The sequence below is a fragment of the Hyla sarda genome, chromosome 3 (genome assembly GCF_029499605.1).
Source record: "Hyla sarda isolate aHylSar1 chromosome 3, aHylSar1.hap1, whole genome shotgun sequence".
In the NCBI taxonomy this organism is placed as follows: Eukaryota; Metazoa; Chordata; class Amphibia; order Anura; family Hylidae; genus Hyla; species Hyla sarda.
In genome coordinates, this window is record NC_079191.1 from 267,830,887 (window position 1) to 267,858,061 (window position 27,175).

General features: G+C 42.2%; 1 protein-coding gene across 4 annotated transcripts in view; it reads right to left on the reverse strand.

Moving 5' to 3' along the window:
* Positions 1-27,175, reverse strand: part of LOC130362321 (2-aminomuconic semialdehyde dehydrogenase-like) — a 137,720-nt gene that overhangs the window by 54,329 nt on the left and 56,216 nt on the right. For all 4 annotated transcript variants that reach the window (XM_056566594.1, XM_056566591.1, XM_056566590.1 and 1 more), the window contains exons 5-8: positions 17,556-17,658; positions 7,213-7,463; positions 2,062-2,227; positions 1,301-1,418 (exon numbers count right to left, since the gene is read on the reverse strand). In XM_056566594.1, the coding sequence (XP_056422569.1) occupies positions 1,301-1,418; positions 2,062-2,227; positions 7,213-7,463; positions 17,556-17,658 (638 nt within the window). The remainder of the gene's footprint in view (positions 1-1,300; positions 1,419-2,061; positions 2,228-7,212; positions 7,464-17,555; positions 17,659-27,175) is intronic.

Genomic DNA, 27,175 nt, shown 5'->3' on the forward strand with positions numbered 1-27,175 from the left:
GCACTGGAAATGATTAATAAAGGACATCTGTACTGATTAATTTTACATATTCCTGTGCCCGGGCTGCAAAAATAAACTTTGACTCACCTTCCTAAGTGCATTTTTTTTGTAAAAACGACACATTATTCTGTAGGTTCATACGGTTAAAAGGATACCCTACTTATATAGGTTTAATTTTGTCGTACTTCTGTAAAAAATCCTAACCTCATGCAGTAAAATGTATACGTTTAAAAATGTCCTCTTCCTACCCCTATAACTTTTTTATTTTTCCGCATATGGGGATGTATGAGGGCTCATTTTTGCGCCATGATCTGAAGTTTTTATCTGCACCATTTTTGTTTTGATCGGACTTGATTGCTTTTTATAAATTTTTTTAAAAAGTGACCAAAAATACGCTATTTTGGAATTTTTTTTTATGTGTACGCCATTGACCATGAGGTTTAATTAACAATATATTTTTATAGTTCGGACATTAACGCACCAGGCGATACCACATATGTTTATACTTATTTTTATTTGCATAGTTTTTTTACATGGGAAAAGGGGGGGTGATTCTGACTTTTATTAGGGAAGGGGTTAAATCACATTTAACACTTTTTTTTTAACAATGTTCTAGCCCCCATAGGGGACTAACATTGCACACACTGATTTCCTACACTTATCACTGCCATGCATTAACATGGCATTGATCAGTGTTATCACCGATCGACTGCTCCTGCCTGGATCTCAGGCACGGAGCAGTCATTCGGCAATCGGACACGCAGGAGGCAGGTAGGGATCCTCCTCGTGCCCTGCAAGCTGTTCGGGATGTAATTAGTTTCACTTCAGATGCGGCAGTCAACTCTGACTGCCGCGTCTGAAGGGTTAATACAGGGCATCACCACGATCGGTGATGTCCGGTATTAGCCGTGGGTCCCGGCCGTTGATGGCCGCCGGGACCGACCTGATATTACGTGAGGTAACGCGTGATCCCGCTTATATCGCAGGACGTAAATATACGTCCAGCGTAGTTAAGGGAGTTAACCGAGCATATAAGACTTTTGGATCAGACTAAAAAACACAGCAGAACATCATTTTTAGTGAGATCCAACAGTGGGACATGCTCTAAAATTAACCCAAATGTAATCACTAGCTGATTACACTTGGGTCATAGGATTGAAAGGGGTCTGTGCTTGTCCGTGCAGAGCTGGAATACCCCTTTAATATGCCATTGTGGCTGTGAGGTAAACAAAAGTATGGTCTCCAACTTCAGCACAGCACTAAAAGCACAAAGAACAAAGAAAGCAAAACGACAACTTACTTGTGCAGCTCCTGTAATCATGTTTGGGATAAAATCTTTGTGCCCAGGGGCATCCATCAGAGTAATAACTTTAGTCTTTGTTTCAAATTTGGTCATGCCTACATCCATAGTTACTCCTCTAACAGGAAAAAAAAATAAGAATATAAAAATAAGGAAATAGTGCCAACATATACAGTATAAAAGTTTTTACACAAGCTTTGCCCAGGCTTACAGTAGTGATGATCTTGCCTCAGTTGCTGTAAAACGTGTAACGGTGTTACAAGGTACTGAGGCACTGTCTCATTTAAGCTGCAGTCCCCTCAAACAGCTGATCAGTAGAATGCTGGGAGTACGAGGATACTGGTAACAAGGTACCCTGATTCAGCCACATCTGGAGGATATGCTCTACCAAAACGTGCGCAAAAAAATGCGCAAAAAAAATACACACAAAATAGGGGTAAAATCTTTGATACATGTCCCCCCGTATTTCTATATAAGCGTTCTTAGCATTTTGGTTTATACATTACATTCTACTAGCAAAGCAATTCATAGTAGTAACATTCATGAATGGCTGAAACTATAGATGACTTTAAACTGTTCAAGTTCCCCTCCAGCGGTTACGTTTATTGGATTAACTTTTGGTCACAACTTTATTCCAGTACCATAACCACTCCCAGAACAGAACATTTTAGTTCACCATGGAATAAATAACCTGGATGATGCCAAAAAACATTAATATGCTATATTACAGACGTCACAGAAGCTTGTAAGGGACAAAATACCTTTGCCTTTCTTCTCCAGTCTCATCTAGCACCCACGCATAAGCAAAAGAAGCTTTTCCCGCTTTCTTGGACTCTTGTTCATATTTGTGCATAGTTCTTTTGTTTACATGTCCCAAAAGGTATAATAAATGTCCCATGAGAGTGCTTTTACCGGCATCAACATGACCTAAATGAATGAAGAGAATACAGCGTGAATACTCACACACCATCACCCCAGTCTACTGCAGGCTTTCAATGCTATGTTTGCCATAGGGAAGAAAAATAAGGTTTCCCAGCTTGTATGATGTAACTTAACCATTGTAAACAGCCGAACGTTAAACAGCCAAGCTATGCATATTAGAATATATTACCTGAATGACACAGTTAACATTCAGACTATCTACTAATACTAAAGAAAGGTGAATACATTTATTTGTTCAAGATTTAAAAAACATGTCTGCCACTTGCTACAGAGACAAACCATTGTATTTTAGACTATAGTGTGTTTTATGAGGTCCTTAAAGGGGAACTCTGATAAATAAGTTATTTTGCCCTAAACACAGGATCCTGATCACGGGGGTCCAACCACTGGTTGACAGTAATGTGTGCATGGAGCGGAGGTAGCTCCGTGCATGTAGAGAGCCAGGGTGTCGGGCTGGGACCCCTATGATCAGACAGTTATCCCCTAGCCACAGAATCCTGTGGATAGGAGATAAGTACTTATGTACTGGAATCCCCTTTAAGATTATAGCTTCCCATTGGATCCAGTCTACTCCACCTACCCTTTTTGAATTTAGAACTAGGATGAATGCTGTTATGGGGGTGGAGAGGCGAGTCTATCTTAAAAGACCTCTAACTTTAAATATAAAATAAGCAATCTGGTTGATATGGGCAACTGCAGCACTCTTCCTCAACATGTTTTGATAAATTTCCCCCATTGTTTACACAAGATTAACCCCATGCCGCAGAACGCAGTTTATAAACGGCACTGCGGCATGGCTGGGTTATAAAGCAAGCTCAGGAGCTGAGCTCGCATCATGCCGGCACAGTCCCAGGTGCTATCAGCAGCCAGGACCCGTGGCTAATGCCGGACATCGCCATTCAGGCAGATGTCCGGCATTAACTCTTTAGACGCGACGATCAATGGTGATCGCCGTGTCTAAAGTGAAACTAAAATCTTCCCGGCAGCTCGGTGAAACCGCGGTGTCCCGATCAGCTAGGACGCACGAGGAGGATCCCTACCTGCCTCCTCTGCATCAGATTGGCGAATGACTGCTCCGTGCCTGAGATCCAGGCAGGAGCAGTCAAGCTGTGACAACACTGATCAATGCTATGCTATGGCATAGCATTGATCAGTGAAAGAGATCAGCGTAATGCATGTTAGAGTACCCTATGAGAGCTATAACATTGAAAAAAAAAAAAAAAGTTCATAAAGATGATTTAACCCCTCTAATAAAAGTTTGAATCACGCCCCATTTTTCCATAAAAAAATAAATAAATAAAAAAAAATGGGTAAATAAGGATAAACATATGTGGTATTGCCGCATGCATAAATGTCCGAACTATAAAAATATATTGTTAAATTAAACCGCACGGTCTATGGCGTATGCGCTAAAAATTCCAAAATAGCGTATTTTTGGTCACTTTTTATACCATAAGTAAATGAATAAAAAGCGATCAAAAAGTCAGATCAAAACAAAAATGGTACCGATAAAAACTACAGATTACAGAGCAAAAAGCCCTCATACCTCCCCGTACGTGGAAAAATAAAAAAAGTTATAGGGGGTCAGAAGAAGACAATTTTAAACATATTTGTTTTTGTGCATGTAGTTATGATTTTTTCCAGAAAACAAAATCAAACAAAAGGGTAATCATTTTAATAGTACGGACCTACAGAATAAAGATAAGGTGTGATTTTTACCGAAAAATTTACTGCGTAGAAACAGAAGGCCTAAAAAGTTACAAAATTGCATTTTTCTTCAATTTTGTTATATATTTTTTTTTGTGTCGCCGTAAAAAGGCTCAGTCCTTAAAGAGTAGCTCCCACCATGTAACAAAAAAATGTTTCTGTACCTGCCTATTGCCCATCTATCACTAACCCCATTCCTGCCTTTAAAAATGTATTTACCCCCTTAGCTTATTTTTGTCTGCCAGGCAGTGTGCTCACTTATCAGGCAGACCTTCCCAGCAGGCGCAACGTCACTGATGCCTGCTGGGGGGCCAACTCCCGTCAGGAGCGCACATAGATGAGCGGCCAATAGCATGGCAGGCTGCTCCGGGGTCTCCTCCTCCCTGTTTAGCAGTGTAGCGTTATCCAGGGAGGAGGAGTATAGAAGCATCGCCCACCTGCCGTGCTCACCGCCGAGACCCGGGACCGAAACGAAGTACGGGTAAGTGAAATAAGATCTCACTTACCCGTACAGGACATGTACAGTCCTGGAGCATCAGTGCAGCACAGAGATTCGGTGTCGCGCTGCCTCAAGACTGTACATGCCGGGGGTGGCAGCCAATGAGCGCAGGCAGCTGCAAGGCGAGGCAGCGAATGAGCTCAGCCCAGGCATTCACATCACTCTCTCCCGCCTGTCTGATTGACAGGCAGGGAGAGAGCGCAGGCTGACTGAATTAGGACAGATTGCTCGGCTGCCATCGGTCCGAATTCAGTCATGACGTCACGGCAAGCTGCAGCCGGCCACTAGGAGGGAGACCCCTAGTGGCCGGTTTTCAAATATAAAATACTATATTTTAATTTAAAAAAGAATAATGAATGTTTATTAAAGATATGTTGTAGTACGTAAGTACTACAACATATATAAAAAATAAAAAAAAAGGTTAATGACAGTGCCCATTTAAGGGGTTAAATTAATTCATGGATGCTGAATTGACACTCCTGACCTATCCACTACTATGGTGTAGTGCATATATAGGAATCCTATGCAAGTATTTTTGAACACAATGCTCTGATTATATAACACCGAAATATTCAAACATTAGAGGAACATAAAAAAAAAAAAAAAAGGAAAAGGGGGAGAAAAAGAAAAACGCCATGGCCCTAATGCTGCCTTAACTCTGTAGCTTAATTTCAGCCAATGACCAGTGTCTATTAATCTTCTGATACCTCCCTATACATTATAATAGACAAACCAAAACAAAAAACTCCTCCTTCTGCTCTTTCCCTTCCCTGATTGCAATTGCTCACTGTATTAATTTACTGCAAATTCTAACCACCTACTCCAAATTCTTTTATAGAATTCTTGCTTCCCTTGTGCCTCTGCTATCCACTCTTCAGCTCTCCTAATAGCTGATAATTCCTTGTACCATTCTCTGAGGGATGAGGTTGTCTCCCTCCCCCTGTGTCTTGGAATTATCATTCTAGCGGCTGCCAAATCTAAAAATTCCCAATTTATAAGCGCTTATTGAACCATGTCAGTCTGCAGTGCTACCTGAGGGGTATCCTAATTCCAGTCATTTCCCTATGGATTCCCAGTATTCTGTCCCAAAAGCTCTTGATCCTTGTACATCCCCGCCAGATGTGGACCATGGTCCCTCTCTCTATATTGCATCTCCAACAGCTATCCGATTTATCCAGTGAGATTTTATGGATTGTTGTAGGGCATATACACCATCTGGAAATAATCTTAATTTTTTTTTTCTTTATGCTAGCTGAAACAGACATCCCATATGAAAGTATGCAAATCTTAGTTATCTCTTCTTGACTGAATATTCTCCCCAAATCCTGTTCAAGTTGAAAAAAAAAATGCACTACCTTCATTGCATAAATGGGCACTGTCAAATACAAAAACTTTTGATATGTTGTAAAGCATGTATAACCAAAAGCAAAAATGTTTAGTATTTCATACTGAAAAAGCCAGTCAAACAACTGCCCCCCCTGCCTGCTTGGAAACATACTAGTCATGCTGTGTCCATGCATCATCACCTATGTCATGGACACACTTCCTTGATTGACAGCTGTGAGTGCAGGGCTCACAGCTGGAGGAAAAATCCTCCCACTATCAGCTTGTGTCCCGCTACTGTCAGTGAGGACAAGCTGGGAGTTGTAGTTTTGCTAATGCTAGGGGAGATGTGAACAGACAGCATACTGAGGGAGGGGGCAGAGTCCCGCACAGTCAGGCCACACCCCTCCCTTTGAGAGGAATTCAGACTAGGGAGCTAAATTAAAAGTGTAATAAAAATAAAGGTGGTAGACACAAAAATTTTATGTACATGGTCAGGATTAGGTACTGAGTGATATATTTAAAAAAATAATAATTATTTTTTGTTGGATCTGACAGGTACGCTTTAAAGATATCAGAAGTTGATACACCTTTGACAGCTGACTTAAGGGGGCTTCTTCAGATAAAAAGATTTTATCTGCTTTCGTAAGCTCCTGGTTTTCAGATACATCCAGATTTGCTCTTACAAAAGCCCCAATCTGAGCATGTTCTATCCAAGATATTAAAGCACTCAAACGTGTTTTGTCCAATCGTCAAAGGTGATCAGTCGGTCATCTACAAATAAATCTTTTACTCTGTTTGTTCCTAAACCTCTCTTATACCCTGGTGGGAATGCTGGATTGTCAAAATGGCGGGCATATCAAGAATCAAAAAAGAAACTACTTAAAAAAAAATGCAGTGGGGAAGAGTTGGATTACTGGATATTAGGTTATATCAGGAAGCTGCATTTCTATAATCTATGTTGGACTGGGGACATAGAGTTCACACTAAAAAATTAGTTATAACACAGAGTAAAGAAATGCACTCACCACACTCTTGAATAGGCTGTAAATAGCTGGTCTCTTTATTGATGTCCAGGCTTGACACTATATACAGCACTTCCAGCTAAGCAAGATACAGCAGGGATACCCCCGTTATCCCTGCTGTATCTTGCTTAGCTGGAAGTGCTGTTTATCGTGTCAAGCCTGGACATCAATAAAGAGACCAGCTATTTACAGCCTAGGTACTTTTTAAGATGAATATTAAGAAATTTAGAAAAATCGGCACTGTTAAAATGAGTTATCCAGAGAACTAAAACTGTATCCCATTCTTCCCCTCTAAGACTTTGATAATAGTCTAAATAACTGTTTTTGTTGGTATTGGATAACTTTTTTTTTCCACATAAGGCATGATGGCAAAACATAACATGTATATTTTCAGCCTTTTACACAAGTGCTTATACCTATAACAACAAGGTTGAGTAGCTGCTTTCCTCCTTGTCTTTTCTCCAGCTCCTCTTTAATATTTATCTTTTGTTTGGATTTGCCAATAATTTTCACTTGTGATGGAGTAGAATTCAGGTCTTCTGAGATCAGAGATGCATTAGATAATGTAGGAGATAGAGTATGGTTGTCAATTTCTTCCATAGTGTCGTCCATAGCTTGGCCTCTTGTACAAGACGTAACACTTTGACCATTAAGTTCAGATGGTGTACTGTTGAAAGCATGAATAAAAAAAATTAAAATTATGTCACAGACCACAAGACGGAATATTTAATACATAGAGGAGTCTAGTCCTTTAGAACTAGAACCACCGATATTTTCCCTTAATATTATCCATAAGGTATTTGACACATCCACATTAATAATTAAACACTCAGTGAACTCCTCAGAATGTGGGTGCACATGACTAGCAGCACTATTTCTGGGTGTTCTATACCATGTTTCACCAGGTTTTCTTTCCACAGGCTTCATCTCTAATTTTTAGTTGTCTCTGAGATAGTAGGCAGAGACTAGCTGCTATGATGGCTGTCATACGCTGCACACAAGCGAGAGAATTCTGCTCTTGTATACCTCTAAAGCATGCGCTAGAAGCAGAAGTACAGCCGGCATTATAGGGCAGTACTGAACAGCATAAGCTGTACATTAAGTACTGGGTAAGATAGAAGTATTTCTAGAAGTTTCAGCTGTGTCTTTCTCTGCCTATAACGCCTCCCTATCTATTGGCAGAACCCCCAGTTAGTTTATAGTCTGTCTTGCAAGATGGATTTTACACAGTTTTTAACAGTAAATAATAAGTGTAGAAGAGGGAAGAGGAATAGAGTCTGATAAGTGGAAAAAGTGGCATTTTTCTTAGTTAACATAGTAACATAGTTCATAAGGTTGAAAAAGACCAGAGTCCATCAAGTTCAACCTATACCCCTAATAAGTCCCTACTGAGTTGAGTTGATCCAGAGGAAGGCAAAAAAAACAACTCAGAGGTAAAAATTCCTTCCTGACTCCAAATATGGCAGTCAGAATAAATCCCTGGATCAACTTTCTGTCCCTATAAATCTAATATACATAACCTGTAATGTTATTATTCTCCAAAAATGCATCCAGACCCTTTCTGAACTCTTTTACAGAGTTCACCATGGCCACCTCCTCAGGCAGAGAATTCCACAGTCTCACTGCTCTTACAGTAAAGAACCCCCGTCTGTGCTGGTGTAGAAACCTTCTTTCCTCTAAACGTTGAGGATGCCCCCTTGTTATAGATACAGTCCTGGGTATAAATAGATCATGGGAGAGATCTCTGTACTGTCCCAAGATATATTTATACATAGTTATGAGGTCTCCCCTAAGCCTTCTTTTTTTTTCCAAACTAAATAACCCCAATTCTGATAATCTTTCTTGGTACTGTAGTCCTCCCATTCCCCGTATTACCCTGGTTGCCCGTCTTTGAACCCTCTCCAGCTCCACTATATCTTTCTTGTACACTGGTGCCCAGTACTGTACCAGGGATGTAGAAATCCTATCGCCCGACGTCCGGGACAAGTAGTTTTGGGCGCCGGGCAGGTGAATTTGTCATAGATTTAGCCCTGTATCGGGCGAGCAGGGACAGACCGACTTCCCCCTTATTTTTCTTTAATGTCGGTGTGAGGCGCAGGAGCTGATGGAAGTCTCCACCTCACACCGGCGCTCAGAGTGTATGGAGGGGGCGGCGGCCTCCAGCTGACTGCAGAGACCCCTTATCTCCCCTCCCGGAGGATGGACGGAGCTCAGAAGACACAGCAGGGTGAGAGAAAGGATGTAGACAGCTCCGTGCACAGCTCCATCCCCCACACACAGCTCTATCCCTCCCCCTCCCCCTGATCTGTCTCCACAGGACCTAATCCACCACGGGGAGGTTGCTAGTTTGCACGGGGAAAACACAGAGCAGGGGGGTGGGGGGATTGGGTGAGGGGGAAGACGGAAATCTCACCTCACACCGGCGGTGACTACAGCTCTGATGTCCACTCATGTCGGATCAGGTGAGGAGACAGAGAATACAGGCGGCAGGAAGGGTGGTTGTATATGTATGGTGTGAGTGTATGTGTGATGTGTGTATGTAATGTATGATGGGGGGGCAGCGGCAGGTGTATGGTGTATATCAGTGTTTCCCAACCAGGGTGCCTCCAGCTGTTGCAAAACTACAACTCCCAGCATGCCCTGGGCATGCTGGGAGTTGTAGTTTTGCAAAAGCTGGAGGCACCCTGGTTGGGAAACACTTGTGGATATGTATGGTGTGAGTGTATGTGTGATGTGTGTATGATGTCTGTCTGTGTGATGTGTATGTAATGTATAATGTGTGTATGATGTCTGTCTGTGTGATGTGTATGTAATGTATAATGTGTGTAGGATGTCTATGTGTGATGTGTATGTAATGTATAATGTGTGTATGATGTCTGTCTGTGTGATGTGTATGTAATGTATAATGTGTGTATGATGTCTGTGTGATGTGTATGTAATGTATAATGTGTGTATGATGTCTGTCTATGTGTGATGTGTATGTAATGTATGATGTGTGTATGACGTCTGTGTGATGTGTATGTAATGTATGATGTGTGTATGATGTCTGTGTGATGTGTATGTAATGTATAATGTGTGTATGATGTCTGTGTGATGTGTATGTAATGTATAATGTGTGTATGATGTCTGTCTATGTGTGATGTGTATGTAATGTATGATGTGTGTATGACGTCTGTGTGATGTGTATGTAATGTATGATGTGTGTATGATGTCTGTGTGATGTGTATGTAATGTGTAATGTGTGTATGATGTCTGTCTATGTGTGATGTGTATGTAATGTATAATGGGTGTATGATGTGTATGTAATGTATGATGTGTGTATGAGTGATGTGTATGTAATGTATGATGTGTGTATGATGTCTATGAGTGATGTGTATGTAATGTATGATGTGTGTATGATGTCTAAGTGTGATGTGTGTATGTATGTGATGTATGATGTGGGGTGGGCAGCGGTGGGTGTATGTATGTATGTATGATGTGTGTATATGTATGGTGTATATGTATGGTGTGAGTGTATGTGTGTATGTAATGTATGATGCGGGGGGGGGCAGTGGCGGGGGGGGGGGGGGTATGTATGATATGGGGGCAGTGGCTGGTGCATGTAGGATATGTGTATGCATGAATGTTTTGTATAGGAGCGGACTGTCACGTCGGGCATTAGGGCAGTTGTGCCATCTAATTTTATTTATTTTTAGTGCCACCCACACTGAATTGCACCCCCAGAATCCCATCCCCTTCATACTCACCCGCCGACCAAGAGCCCCACGGATGCACACAAACACGCCCGAACCAAAACTACAACTCCCAGCATGTTGGACCATAACCTAAACTGTAGAACTATAAAGTGTAACATGCTGGGAGTTGTAGTTTTGGTTCGGGTCAGCTGCAGAGCCATAGGCTGCATCAGGGCATGCTGGGTGTTGTAGTTACTAACTGCAATTCCCTGTATTCCTTGACACATCCTATGGCTCTGCAGCTGACCCGAACCAAAACTACAACTCCCAGCATGTTACACAATAACCTTAACTGTACTACTATACACTGCAACATGCTGCAACACCCACACAACCATAGGCTGCATCAGGGCATGCTGGGAGTTGTAGTTACTAACTGTAATTCCTAGTATTCCCGGACACAGACTATGGCTCTGCAGCTGACACAAACCAAAACTACAACTCCCAGCATGTTACACAATAACCTTAACTGTCCTACTATACAGTGCAACATGCTGCAACACCCACACAACCACAGGCTGTATCAGGGCATGCTGGGTGTTGTAGTTATCTAGTAACTAAATGCAACTTCCAGCATTTTCTGACACAAAATGCACCACATAAACTTGAGAAGCAGAACCCCCCCTCCCCCAGTAACACATAAGTCCCTATGAAGACTGAAAAATAGTGATTAAATATTTAAAAAAGTGCGTATATATGTGAATAGGCCCCTTTCCTAATAAAAGTTTCCAATTTTCTTTAAATAAAAATAATATACAAAAATAAACATAAGTGGTATCGCTTGCATGTGGAAATGTCCAGGCTATTAAAATATAATGTTAATTAAACCGTACGGTGAACGGTGTAAATGTAAATAATAGTCCAGGATTGCTCATTTTTGGTCACTTCATATGAGAAATTTTTTATGGTGATCAAAAAGTTACATCTAGACTTTTCTGGTCTTGCCTCGGGTGTAAAAGGAGCTACAGTTCTCCGGCCGCTAATAGCCCGGCATGCTGCGATCACCTCGGCCGCTATTAAACCATTAGATCACCGCTGTCTAAGTTGACAGCAGTGTCTAAAGGATCTTATATCATCCCTGGTGGTCTAGTGGGGGGGGGGGGATCAGACTATTTTGGTTGAAATTATTTCATCTACCAGGACAAGTGGATTTTCTTGAGGGACAAGTAGATTGTGTTCCGCTTTAGTCCCTTGGACAAGTAGTTTTTTTTTTAATTTCCACACCCCTGCTGTACGCAGTATTCTATGTGTGGTCTGACTAGTGATTTGTACAGCGGTAGAATAATTTCCTTGTCGTAGGCATCTATTCCCCTATTGATGCACCCCATGATTTTATTTGCCTTGGTAGCAGCTGCCCGACACGGACCACTACAGCTAAATTTACTGTTAACTAAGACTCCCAAGTCCTTTTCCACGTCAATCGTCCCAAGTGTGCTCCCATTTAATACATAATCCCAGGCCGGATTTTTCTTCCTTATGTGCATTACCTTACATTTATCAGTGTTGAACCTCATCTTCCCAGCCCAAACTTCCAACCTATCCAGATCCATTTGTAACAGTGCACTGTCCTCTATAGTGTTTACCGCTTTACAGAGTTTAGTATTATCTGCAAAGATTGCTACTTTACTATTCAACCCCTCTACAAAGGTCATTAATAAATATATTAAATTTAAATTAATGATGTGTCTTGTAACTGCCTGCGCTTTTGTGTCCCTTAAGATATATTACAATGTGTATGTGTGATACATTTGCTCCACTATTAATTTACAGAAAGTTTGTTCAAAGGTTCTCGACCATTTAGGCCTATTCAGCCATAAACTTTACTTAAAACTGGTATTATAGTTTCAGTAAATAAAAATGTCACTTTGTATAATGAAAAGTTACTTGACATTATAATTTCTGTATTAATTTCTCATGGTTATAAAGATCTTCGATTGCTGTTATTCAGTAGGAACCTTCCTTGTCTACTTGCAGAAAAAACAAATCTATCTTGATCATGTAAGGGAAACAAAAGTGCAGGCAGTTACAAGACACATCACCAAAGTCTGTACTAGAACAATCTAGTCTTGCACTTGTGTGTCTATTACATGACAAGGACAAATTTTGAATGACCACAAAAAGAGACCTAGAAAATTGTGAAGAACTAAAATATATTGCAATACTGTATAACTTATTGATATAGAAAGAATACCTTGCATAAGCTATAATAACTCTTTAGGGTAAGGTAACAAAGCGCTTTTGCTGCAGATGCCCTACTGACCGTCCCTAGAGTAAGCCTCATATTTTGCCCGTGTGTCCTGCTTTGTCTGCTCGTAGCAGCAATACGTCGCTACAAGCAGACACAGATGGAGCTGAGAGTCAAGCACACATGCACAGCATACTTACAGACATTGTGGCCGCTCAGCTTAGCAGAGGGAGCAACCGTGATTTCTGCAAGTACACTGTGCATGCACGCGACTCGCAGCTCCATCTGTGTCTGCTCGCAGCGGCGTATTGCTGCTACGAGCAGACAAAGCAGGACACACGGCAATGTAGGAGGCTGACTCTAGGGGCAGTGAGTAGTGCATTTCCAAGTCGAATGACGCAGCAAAAGCGCTACGTGTGACCTTACCCTTAGGCTGCATTCCAATGTTGAATAAAATTTGCACGTTCGATCTACATTTAACTGCATATTTGGCAAAATGGCTAGGTTCCCATTAAAGCAAAGTAAAATAGCCACAAATAAAGTTTTCTCATAAACTGCTCAAAAAAATAAAGGGAACACTATGATAACACATCCTAGATTTGAATGAATGAACTAATTATTGGTAAGAAATACTTTCGTCTTTACATAGTTGAATGTGCTGACAACAAAAATTATCAATGGAAATTAAATTTATCAACACACAAAATCAAAGTGGAAAACCACACTACAGGCTGATCCAACTTTGATGTAATGTCCGTAAAACAAGTAAAAATGAGGCTCAGTAGTGTGTGTGTGGCCTCCATGTGCCCGTATGACCTCCCTACAACGCCTGGGCAAGCTCCTGATGAGGTGGCATATGGTCTCCTAAAGCATCCGCCAACTCCTGGACAGTCTGTGGTGCAATGTGGCGTTGGTGGCTGGAGCGAGACATGATGTCCCATAGGGATGTCCCGATACCATTTTTTTAAAGACCGATACCGGTCCGAGTACCGATACTTTTATTCTAGTACTCGCCGATACCAAGTACGAGTACTTATATTTTAAAGGGAATCTAACACCAGGGTTACCCGGTTTCTGGCTCTGCTTACCGTGCTGATATGTAGGTTCCTTGTCGTGCGCAAGGGAGGCGGCTGCTGTAGTATGAGCCAAGATTTCTCTCTTATCCATTGAGCAGAACAGGGAATTTGCATTGGCGGTGAGACCGATGTACACATGGTGAGCAGCGGTAGAAACCGGGTCTATAAATTCAAGTTATAGCAGCTGACTCTGCTGTAAGATTGCCTTTAATAGTAGGTAGTATCCCCTTGTAGACATTAGCAGCAGCCCCCCGGCAGTCATAAGTAGCAGCCCCCCTTGTAGACAGCAGCCCCCCTTGTAGACAGCAGGCCCCCCCCCCTTGTAGACATTAGTAGAAGCCCCCCTGTAGACAGCAGCCCCCCTTTAGAGAGTGGGCACCCATTTAAACAGCAGCAGGGCCCCCCCCCTCTAATCAGCAGCAGCAGCAGCCCCCCCTCTAGTCAGCAGCAGCCCCCCCTCTAGTCAGCAGCAGCCCCCCCTCTAGTCAGCAGCAGCCCCCCCCTCTAGTCAGCAGCAGCCCCCCCCCTCTAGTCAGCAGCAGCCCCCCCCTCTAGTCAGCAGCAGCCCCCCCCTCTAGTCAGCAGCAGCCCCCCCCTCTAGTCAGCAGCAGCCCCCCCCTCTAGTCAGCAGCAGCCCCCCCCTCTAGTCAGCAGCAGCCCCCCCCCTCTAGTCAGCAGCAGCCCCCCCCCTCTAGTCAGCAGCAGCCCCCCCCCTCTAGTCAGCAGCAGCAGCCCCCCCCTCTAGTCAGCAGTAGCAGCAGCCCCCCCTCTAGTCAGCAGTAGCAGCAGCCCCCCCTCTAGTCAGCAGCAGGGGCCCCCCCCCCTCTAGTCAGCAGCAGCCCCCCCCCCCTCTAGTCAGCAGCAGCCCCCCCTCTAGTCAGCAGCAGCAGGGCCCCCCCTCTAGTCAGCAGCAGGGCCCCCCCTCTAGTCAGCAGCAGGGCCCCCCCTCTAGTCAGCAGCAGGGCCCCTCTGTCTAGACAGCAGCAGCCCCCTCCTTGCAGACAGCTCACCTGCGGCTGTACTCTGTCGGGTGCTGCCGCTCCACTGCCCCGTTCTCCCGTCTGCATCATGGCGTCCTATGGAGGAGCATGTGACATATACGTCACTCTGCTTCCTCCGTAGCCTTACGCTGGGCGCAGGGGAGATGGTGGAATGACGTGTGTGTCACATGCTCCTCCATGGAACACTATGATGCGGACGGGAGAATGGGGCAGCGGAGCGGCAGCAGGTATCGGACTTGGTATCGGGGACATTAAACGAGTCCCCGATACCATGCAAATGGATAGTATTGGCCCCGATACAGATACTAGTATAGGGACATCCCTAATGTTCCAGATGTGCTCAATCGGTTTCAGGTCTGGAGGAACGGGTGGGCCAGTCCATAGCATCAATGCCTTCCTCTTACAGGAACTGCTGACACTCCAGCCACATGAGGTCTAGCATTGTCTTGCATTAGGAGGAACCCAGGGCCAATCGCACCAGCATATGGTCTCACAAGGGGTCGAAGGATCTCATCTCAATACCTAATGGCAGTCAGGCTACCTCTGGCAAGCACATGGAGGGCTGTGTGGCCCTCCGTCACATGTGCTCAGTGTGAACCTGCCTTCATCTCTGAAGAGCACAGGGCACCAGTGACAAATTTGCCAATCTTGGTGTTCTCTGGCAAATGGCAAACGTCCTGCACCATGTTGGGCTGTAAGCACATCCCCCACCTGTGGACATTGGGCCCTCATACCACCCTCATGGAGTCTGTTTCTGACCGTTTGAGTGTACACATGCACATCTGTGGCCTGCTGGTGGTCATTTTGCAGGGTTCTAGCAGTGCTCCTCCTGCGCCTCCTTGCACAAAGGCAGAGGTCCTGCTGCTGGGTGGTTGCGCCTCCATGCTCTGGACACTACGTTGACAGACACAGCAAACCTTCTTGCCACAGCCCACATTGATGTGCCATCCTGGATGGGCTGCATTACCTGAGCCACTTGTGTGGGTTGTAGTCTCCGCCTCACGTTACCACTAGAGGGAAAGCACCGCCAGCATTCACAAGTGACCAAAACATCAGCCAAGAAGCATAGGAAATGAGAAGTGGACTGTGGTCTCCACCTGCAGAACCACTCTTTTATTGGGGGTATCTTGCTAGTTGCCTATAATTTCCCCCCGTTGTCTGTTCTATTTGCACAAAATCATATGAAATTGATTGTCAATCAGTGTTGCTTCCTGAGTGGACAGTGTGATTACACAGAAGTGTGATTGACTTGGAGTTACACTGTGTTGTTTAAGTGTTCCCTTTATTTTGTTGAGCAGTGTATAATGCTATCCATTCCTACTCATGCAGATGAATGCAAAAAAACTATGTAAATGAGCCATATTTGGTACCCTTGCTATAGTCTTATGTATTACTAACATATAATACATAAGACTATAGCAAGGGTACTAAATATGGCCTCATTTACATAGTTTTTTTGCATTCATCTGCATGAGTAGGAATGGATAGCATTATACTATGGTCTATGTAGAGGACAGGATCTTCTTCGGGGTCCTGTACAGTACACGCAATCTCCTAAAAAGTAACATGGAGTCACCCTCACCTGGTGTCCAAAGGAGCAGCTAATTCTGGTACAGGTAAAGTGTACAGAAAATGTAATACCTCCCTGTACTGTAGGGGGCGCTACCAGACACCAGTCCGTGAATACGCTTCAGTAATACAGGGGTTTTACCAGTGAATGCCCATTCTGATTGGTCAGTTCTTCCGGCCATTGACACGTTTCACAGATCTGGACTGTCCGTAGCATTGTATGTTGAGTCTGGTCTCAACTTACAATGGTCCAGAAAAGACCATTATATGTTGAAACTATTGTATGTTGAGGCCATTGTAAGTTGAGGGATCACTGTAATTGCAAATTGGTATGTAGGTCACATTATTGTCATATAATCATGTTGTTATATGTTGTTTAGTATAAATTATTCTATGTGTTCTAAACATCCCAATATGTGTAAACCTGTTCCACCCATGAAAAACAAACTAAACCTAAATTGACTGAGTTTAGGATACGGATCAAAAAAGGTCTGCAAACTGCTACAAGCGCAACCTGGCTGAGACTTTAACGGCCATTCACATATAGAAAAATGCAAAACCCCAAATGATTTAAGTAACGGACACAGATATTACTCATCTTTGCACTTGTTACCTACAGAATCTTCCTGCTGTAATGCCTTGTTCTCTCAAGTTTGACTCAATTCACCCCACCTGTCCGAGTGAAGTACACATGCCTATCCTTCCTCAGCAGTCTCATATCCTGTCCCAGATGACACGTTAACTATGCTACTTACTGAGCAGAACAACATGACCGGGGGGAGATGGAAGAAGCTGTGTATATAATGTCCCAGCTGCCTTCATATTGATGTTTCTATTATTGATCTACAGTTTCAAGTTGAGAATACTTGTATATATTCAGGCAAATGTATGTTTTTATACCAAGCAGAGTATTGTTTGTATGCCCTTTTTTCATTTTTAGTGTCCCTCATCTACTGATTCCCACTGATGATTTCTTGCTTTTTTTATTGTGCTTTTTTTTTTTTCTTAGTACAGGGGTCTACAAAATAATTTGACTGGCCAATTCCGTGTCCTGGTCTGTCACCCAGTAGACAGTCTTCAGTATGAGCACTAGTTGAGGATGATCGGTCACGCTGAGAAATAACTTACATGCCGCTTTATGGCATGCAGCAAAGTAACACATGTGTACTCATCCATATCCTTTATTATACACACCTTGGAACAGCGAATCCCATGGTTTGCTTATTTCCAGAGACTGTCAACTTGGCAATTTTAGGAAGAATTTGTGCATCTGGAAAAGGCAGTTCCCTTGTTTTTCCTATAGTAAAAAGAAATGTAAAAAAATATATTCATATAAAAACATTTGCTGAAGTCAAATTCTGCTTTGGCTACAGTGACTATATTTTTAGCCCAAAAAGTTTTAAATACAAAGGTTCCAAGGTGAGCGTGATCAGAATAATACACTGAAGTGATATATACATATATACACAGCCATAGCTTAAACTCCTACCTGTGCAGCCTGAATATACCCCATTAGGATCCTACGTAGAGTACAATTACACAGCGTTTAATGACTAGACAACTGATGGTTTAAGATGCAAGTTAAAGAAGAAAAATAGATTGAAATACCCTAGGTATTATGTGTGCAATAAGGCACATATCAGTGACCACTGCCATGATTAGTAAAATAGGCATTTTTCACACAAGCACAATACAGATACATTATACATTAAGCCCTGGTCAGACTGCAGATCTGATCAGCTAAAACGTCATCTGCTCTATTTGGATCACCAAAAACGCAGTAGGCAGCCAGTATGACGCCTGTGTGAGACAAGCTGTAAGAGATTTCAATAAGGAACTGTCAGCTCGGAAATCTCCATAAGACAGCAGTTCTGGAGTATATTTTCTTAGAACTCTGCATTGTGCCATTCCTCTGTCACTCCTCCTGGAAATGTGTAAGTAAATGGACAACTAGGCACAGCTATGCACTTTGTTACTATAATGGGTGTAACTCATCAAGGGTACTGACAATAACACCGCCCACTTTTCCATTTACAGTGGTCCCTCAAGTTACAACATTCCAGGGTGACCATTGTATGTTGAGACCATAACTCTATGGAAACCTGGTAATTGGTTCTGAAGCCCCAAACGGTCATCCAAAAATAGGAAAAAGTGAGGGTTAAAGAAAAATAAGTAGATAACTAATACAGATAAAACTAGTCCTTACATAAAAAAAAAAAAAAAAGAAAAGATCTGCTGGGAGCTGTAAATCACTGTATGTAGAAGACAGGAGCTTCTTCAGGGTCCTGTACAGTACACACAATACGGGAGATTTATTAAAACCTGTCCAGAGGAAGAGTGGTGCAGTTGCCCATAGCAACCAATCAGATCGCTTCTTTCATTTTGCAGAGGCCTTGTTAAAAATGAAAGAAGCAAGCTGATTGGTTGCTATGGGCAACTGGGCAACTTTTCCTCTAGACAGGTTTTGATAAATCTTCCCCTATGTCCCAAAGAGTTTAAAATGGAGCCCCCCTTACCCAGGTGTCCAAAGGAGCAGCTATCCCTGGCACAGGTAAAAAGTAGTACAGAACGAGTCGTAAATGCCCCAAGAAGTTTGACAAAGTAGGGGTACCATGGATGTTGCTTTATGTCTCTATGGATCCTCCGGTTCGGGGGTGGGGGTGGTCTCCCAGGTGTAGTATAGTTAATGGGTTGGAAGGTGAGCTCCTAGGATGTGTTCTGATGTGTGTGTGACTGTGTCTGTGCTTGTTCTGTTTATTGGTATTCTCTCCAGGGATGTACCATGCCTTACTAACTGGACTGGAATATAGTCCTTGTAGCTTGTTTAAGTTATGCAATGTTCCTGCATCCTATATTCTTTGGCTTATTGTACTCTCATACTGCATAAGGGGTGGTGTGATCCCCAGAGGATTGTTTGAATTTGTTCATGTTTTTTTTTTTTTTTTTTTTATTTAAAAAACAAATAAAAACATTAAAAAAAAAATAGTAGTAGGGAGTAGTGCAGAACATGTACTACCTCCCTGTACTGTAGGAGGCGCTACCAGAAAGCCAGTCAGTGCATGCACTTCAGTAATACAGGGGTTTTACCAGTAAAATGCCCATTCTGATTGGTCAGTTCTTCCAGCCACTGGCACATTACGCAGATCTGGACTGTCCGTAGCATTGTATGCTGAGTCTGGTTTCAAGTTACAATGGTCCAGAAAAGACCATTGTATGTTGAAACTATTGTATGTTTATGCCATTGTAAGTTGGGGGATCACTGTATATATTTCCAATAGGAAAATTTAAGAAAATATGCTCCAGCAATGCAAGTATTTACTAAATCAGACACGTCAGGAGAGTGCACAGGCCTTTTTTAACAGTCAATAGTGAGGCTAGGTTCATTCCATAATTGGTGCCACGGAGCACGGACATGTTAGGATAATGTCAACATACCAACAAGTTTGTGCTTGGACAGGCAGGGGCAACATTCATTCCAATGGCCTGAGTGTAGTCAGCTAGTGACTACTTTCATGTAATTTTCCAAGCTTATTTGAGATTTGTCTGATTTGTTTGAGCCAAAACTTGAGTAAGCTGGGGAAATCATCTAAACGTATTCACCAGCTGACTACACTTTGGCTATTAAAAATTAATGGGGCCGTGTCTGAGCATGGACAGGTCAGGATGTCAATTTGACATTGATGTATCCGTAGCTTGAAGGCACAGATCATGGTGTAAACAAGGCCTTATTCTTCCATTTAAACTTGTATTCTAAATACAATACAAAAACAAGTGCAAGCTGCATTAATTCTAGAATGTTAGGAAGTGGTATGCAATGTAAAACGTCCTCCAACCTGGTGACTGGCTAGAGAGGCGCTGGACAGTGTACATCATGCATAGCACTCCCTGTTGGCTGTTATTTCTGGACAATAAGCAGTACTGTAGAACCTCTTTATGACTTTGCAGTTGTGTATTTTATTTAAAACTAGCTGAGTACCCGGCGTTGCCCGGTTTTTCCTTCCTAATCCTTTTGGGGAGGAAAATAAACAAAGGAGGAAGCTTTTGACTTCATATGCAGTCCTCATATATTGTTGTCATATCCCGACCTCATATCCCAACCTCCTGTGTCCTCATATCCCGACTCGTAATATGTGTACCAGGTAATGAAATATCTCCAGCCTAACGGAAATTAGATGGAAACATACATTTCCCATTGATTTACATGGGACTTTTAAAAACCCTGACCCTCACAAATGGGGGTAGTTAAGGGTTAAATTAACTATCCTATATTTTAAGTGGACATATAAGTAACGTGACCAAGTATTATCGAAATATCTCCAGCTGTTTGGAAGTTATGCAGTAACATATATTTCCCATCGACTTGCATGGGACTTTAAACATAAGCCCCGCCCCTGGCAAATGGGGGTGAGTATGGGTTAAATTACCTATCCTATGTTTGTTGTTGACATAAGTAACGTGTGCCAAGTTTCATGTTAATATCTTTAGCCGTTTGAAAGTTTTTGTGGAACATACACATATACACACATACATACATACATACATACATACACACACACACACACACACACACACACACACACACACACACACATTGAGTTTTATATATATTGATTCACTAGTATATCTGGGATGGGAAAGCACCCAAAATATATCTGAGTACTTTGCAAAAATGCAACCTATGCACTAGACTTCTACGGAACCCTGTAAACGTTGATTCTGTACCATATACTGTCACATGGTAAGGTCAGATACAATTGTTCTTTATCTTTTCCATTTGTCAAGGAAGGAAAAGACTAAACTCCTAAATTGTAGTCATATTCCGCTAATCCTTCTTACATTATATACATTCCATAAGTCTATATGTTGCACACATTTACATATAAAGAAGCTAACAGACATTAAATCATTGATAAGGCCACAGAAAAGTCTAAACTGAAGATGAGGAAAATACCCTGTAGAAGTAGAAATAAGGACATGCTCATTCTCTTGAGAACATTTCAGTTGTGTATAGTAGTTGTGATTGTAACCACAATTGGTTTTAAGGTTAGAAAGACTGCCTAGTTATTAACTTTTATCTTCTGAACCACAAACGTCTGGGGCTTGGCTCTTGCCACACAAGCTTAACCTTTTTATAAAAAGTCTGGCCACAACGAAGATGTACTGTAGCCGTGGTGTATGGGAAGTAAAAGTACATCCTTTGCAAATACTTTACAGATTATCTAGAAAGATACTAGCTCTACCTATTGAGCTGAGATGGATAACCGACTGGTCTATTGAGAAAAAAAAAATCCTACAAATGACTTGAACAAAACTGTCAACTAAACTAAATGAAGTGATCATTTCTAATTTCAAAAAATAAAAATATGCAAAGACTTGTATGTACCTGTATGATTGGGACCAAATCTGACTAGTGTAAGGGTCTATTCACAGGTGCAGTATCCTGTTCATAGTTTCCGGATATAAAAACGTATCCGCTATCCTAAGAACAGAAGGAACAAAAAATCAGATTGCAGGGGGTCAGACCGATGGGCTTGATCTCTTGCCAGACACTGTGCCTCTCCTACTGAATGGGGCGCGGTGATCACCTTAGGATAGGGGATAAGGTTTTCTATCCCGGAGTACTCTTGAGCAGGATTTAAAGCTGCAGTTTTGAAGCTGTGTTCTTTCATTTAGTTTACATTGTAATCTGCAGCTTTCAATCCTGTGCAGGATACTGTACATGTACGTAGAGAAGGAGGAGGGAGTGCGGCTGCAGTAACTCTACCTCAGTGTTGCAGTGAAAAAGCATAAAGGAAAGAAGGCAACATTAGTGGGGAGGAGACAACTTAATGGTCTCTTAATGGTTCAGTTGCTGCTCAGTTCAGGTAAATTGGTGTTTTTTTCTCTATCAGCCGTTCTCACTTTAAAACTCCATTTTTGGAGACAGAAAGCCATTCCTTTTCTCTTATGGAACAACTTAAATAACTTTTCTGTGCTCCCATAATGCACTAATGTATGTTAACAGGAAGCGACCAATTCTGAAATTAGCTTTTCAGCGTAGGAGAAACCATCATGTGACTCATCAGATCTGTACACGACAAGTAACCCGCTTTCAAATCTACACTTTAAATGTACTGCTGGAAAATATACTTCACAGGCAGAGTCTACAAAAAAATATTCCCTATCCAGGACTAGGTCACCCTCTTCTGTTCTACTATACTGCTAAGAAATGCTAATGGTATGTATGTTACTTATTATAACCACTTCAAGCCAATGTGTATGGCAACCACTTATGATCTTCACAATATCAGATCTGTAGTGACTGAAAACACACACGTTCCCCTTTCAAAGTCATTCTACAAATAGATAAAGAGTTAGCCCAAGTATTACACCAGAGGCCTATTCTTTGGTTAGCCCACCAATATTTGATTGCTGGGGGGGGTCTTAAGGGACCACAGAACAAAGTGTCCATTGATAGTTGTATAATTTTACTGAATATACAGGACAAAACATTTCACATACGTAGGTTTCTTCTACTGCAAATCATACACTTATCCTGTTGGACATCATACTCCATTTTCCTGATTTTAGGCACCTAAGCTGGGATTGTTCATTTTTCTGTTAATTCTGGACTGAGGTCGACACTCATGACCCAATGCCATTAGTAAGCGACCACCAAGACAGAGACTGTCACAATGGAAGAAACTTGTTAACACTTTGTTTATGAGAACGTGGTTCATAAAACAAGGGTTGTCTACAAAAAATTTCACAAGGTGTAGACCAGGTGGTATAACTACCCCCTGACGCACTATACTGCACTATGCCTCCATACTACTTTCTCCATACTTTATACACACGGCTAAGTGATGGCTAGAGGTATAATCCATGGTTAACAGCGGTTTCCAGGAAAAGAAACAGAGCGGATTTCTTTCAAAATTTGCACCACTCTTGTCTGCATGTTGTGTATGGAATTGCAACTTGGCTGTTACTTCACTGAAACGGAGAATGCAATACCACACACAACCTGAAGACAGAGGTGGTGCTGTTTTTTGAAAAATGTAGCTCTGTTTCTAATCCTGAATAACCCATTTTAGTCTTCTCAACATTCCTCTCCCCTCCATGTCTACTTTAGTCCTTCACCTTTCTTCCCTGCACCCCATCCCACTCCTCTTTATCCCATATCTGAAGCATTATGACTGTAAAAGCCAAAAAACCTGTGAACACTTCATCAATTTATTGTTGAGTAAAGATGAATGAAAACCCCAAAGTGAAAATTGGCCTTAAGGCTAAAATGAGCTACATCTTTAAAGGAGTACTGCAATCTTAGACAATTATCACCTATCCTCAGGATAGGGTAAAAGCATCTGATCATGTGGGGTCTGACTGCTGCGACCCCCCTGCGATCTCCCGTACGGGGACCCGGCATTGCCGTGGCTACTGCATGTGTCTTCATCCTCACTGAGGTCAACAACACGCCCCCTGCATACAGCTCTATGGGAGAGGTGGGGGATGCACAAACGCTGCACCTCTGCCTTTCCCATAGAAATACAGTCATGGCCGTAAATGTTGGCATCCCTGAAATTTTTCAAGAAAATGAAGTATTTCTCACAGGAAAGGATTGCAGTAACACATGTTTTGCTATACACATGTTTATTCCCTTTGTGTGTATTGGAAGTAAACCAAAAAGGGAGGAAAAATAGCAAATTGGACATAATGTCACACCAAACTCCAAAAATGGGCTTGACAAAATTATTGGCACCCTTAATATTTGGTTGCACACCCTTTGGAAAAAAATAACTGAAATCAGTTGCTTCCTATAACCATCAATAAGCTTCTTACACCTCTCAGCCGGAATGTTGGACCACTCTTCCTTTGCAAACTGCTCCAGGTCTCTTATTGGAAGGGCGCCTTTTCCCAACAACAATTTTAAAATCTCTCCACAGGTGTTCAATGGGATTTAGATCAGGACTCATTGCTGGCCCCTTCAGAACTCTCCAGCACTTTGATGCCATCCATTTCTGGGTGCTTTTTGACATATGTTTGGGTTCATTGTCCTGCTGGAAGACCCAAGATCTCGGACGCAAACCCAGCTTTCTGACACTGGGCTGTACAGTGCGACCCAAAATCCGTTGGTAATCCTCAGATTTCATTAGGTCTTGCACACATTCAAGGCACCCAGTGCCAGGGGCAGCAAAACAACCCAAAACATCAATGAACCTCCACCATATTTCACTCTAGGTACTGTGTTCCGTTTTCGTTAAACAGTAGAATGATGTGCTTTACCAAAAAGCTCTATATTGGTCTCATCTGTCCACAATATGTTTTCCCAGAAGGATTTTGGCTTACTCAAGTTCATTTTGGCAAATGTAGTCTTGCTTTTTTTGTCTCTGTGTCGACAGATAGTTCGCGCTGACACTGATGCTCCCTGAGCCTGCAGGACAGCTTGAATATCTTTGGAACTTGTTTGGGGCTGCTTATCCACTATCTGCACTATCCTGCGTTGACACTTTTCATAATTTTTTCTCTTCCATCCACGCCCAGGGAGATTAGCTACAGTGCCATGGGTTGCTAACTTCTTGATAATGTTGCACACTGTGGACAAAAGCAAATCTAGATCTCTGGAGATGGAATTTTAACCTTGAGATAGTTGATATTTTTGAACAATTTTGGTTCTCAAGTCCTCAGACAGTTCTCTTCTCCTCTTTCTGTTGTCCATGCTTAGTGTGGCCCACACAGACACACAATGCAAAGACTAAGTGAACTTCTTCCCTTTTATCTGCTTTCAGGTGGGATTTTTATATTGCCCACACCTTTTACTTGCCTCAGGAGAGTTTAAAGGAGCATCACATGCTTGAAACAATCTTATTTTTCCACAATTTTGAAAGGGTGCCAATAACTTTGTCCAGCCCATTTTTGGAGTTTGGTGTGACATTTGCTTTTTTCCCTCCTTTTTTTATTTAGTTCCAATATAGACAAAGGGAATAAACGTGTATAGCAAAACATGTGTTACTGCAATCCTTTTCTGTGAGAAATACTTCCTTTTCTAGAAAAATGTCAGGGGTGCCAACATTTATGGCCATGATCGTACACTGAGAAGGCGTGTCTGTTGCGGAGTCATATTGCGGTCGACATGCCACCTGGACGGAACGGCCCTGGACAGGAGATCCTGGGAGGGGTCACAGCGTTTGGACCCCTCATGATCAGACACCTATCTATCCCCAATCCTGCGGATAAGGGATACCTGTCTAACATGGCAGATCTCCTTTAAGAGGTTAATGTGATTTTGTTTGTACTGTTTACGATCATTACTTGCACATATTTTTACTTGACATTGTTGCACGATAATCCACTGTAATGTTAGAAGAAAACTCCTCCAGCTGGAGTTTCTTTTAACTATGGCCATTGTGCCAGAAGACAATCACATCGGGGTACTGAAGCAGGACACTGGGTTCCGTCTCCATTGCACAAAGTCAGCAATAGCAATGGAGGCTAATGCAACAGGTATCTCCGGAACCAGATCATGGATCTGGGTAAGAGTTACCTTACTGTAAATAACCCAAATCCCTTCTCTATAAATATTCTTACATTGGAGGGCAAAAAGGGGATATTGCAATGAGGTTCCCAAATGGGTAGTTTCAAGCTTAGATAACCCTTTTGATGTAAATACGTATGTTCGCTAAATATATTGTACAGTGATAGTGAATATATTCATTTACATGACACTGGCAATACTAATATAAAAACTGAATTCTCCTTGAGTCTTTTTCACTAGACAAGTGTCATTTACATACCACATTATCAATCGCTGCTAAGGTTACATTTTGTGGTTACAGATGTTACACATTTGCTTCAGGTAAGGAAGCAGCAAACCGCAAGTTTGCTCTTAGTGGACAAAAGCAAAAATAGATGAACTACAATTGCACGATTCATCAAGAATAAGGTGTACGTTATAAACCCCAGATATTCAGGGATACAAACCACAATAGCTATTAACAAAGGGGTCCAGCGAGGCAAGATGTGGGAAGCTATTTGCAGGGTCACTTCATCAAAGAACGCTAACTTTACTCCACTTAAAAATAGCAAGTTCACATCTTAGGCTCTGCTCTCTTCTGTACTTTGGTTTCCATTTACTTTGGTGCCTGAACCATTATGTGATATATTAGGGCCTGTCAAGGTTTCCTTCATGCTGCACTACTTCTGAGGTAAAAAAATAAGTAATGACAGTCAAATGCAGATGGGAACTATGCCCTATTTTACAATTCCCGTGATGACAAACACACAAGACTATAAGGGGTGCTCTTCTGCGAAACATGCAGCACAACATCTGAAGAACAGAGGCTGCTAGAAGGGACTGTCAAGTTGATCATGACACATTGGGGGGGGGGGGGGGGTCTTCAGTACCGAACTTAAAAAATAAAAATAAAAATAAAAAGTGAAGAGTCAGATGTGAAGAACTATTGCTTGGACTATTAACTACTTTATTTATTGCATTAAAAAAGCATATATTATACATAGCCACCACACTTCTACCTCAGAGAATTCATGTTTAATCCATCTGACGGATTTCCAGAACTGTGAAAAGGTCTGTTATCCGTGCACTCAAAGCTATTTAATGACCATAAAACCTCATTTTTGGGTTGGGTTCTTCATGGGTTATCTGAGTAAACATCCGCTTATATGCCACATATATTGGGCTGCATTCACATCAGGGTTAGTCACTATGCCAAATCTCATTCACTTACATGAGCCGACCGGAGTCAGATAGTGACTCCGACCGGCTCATTTTTGCCCTGTATCCGGTTTTGTGACCGGACTTAAACCGTAGCATATCACGG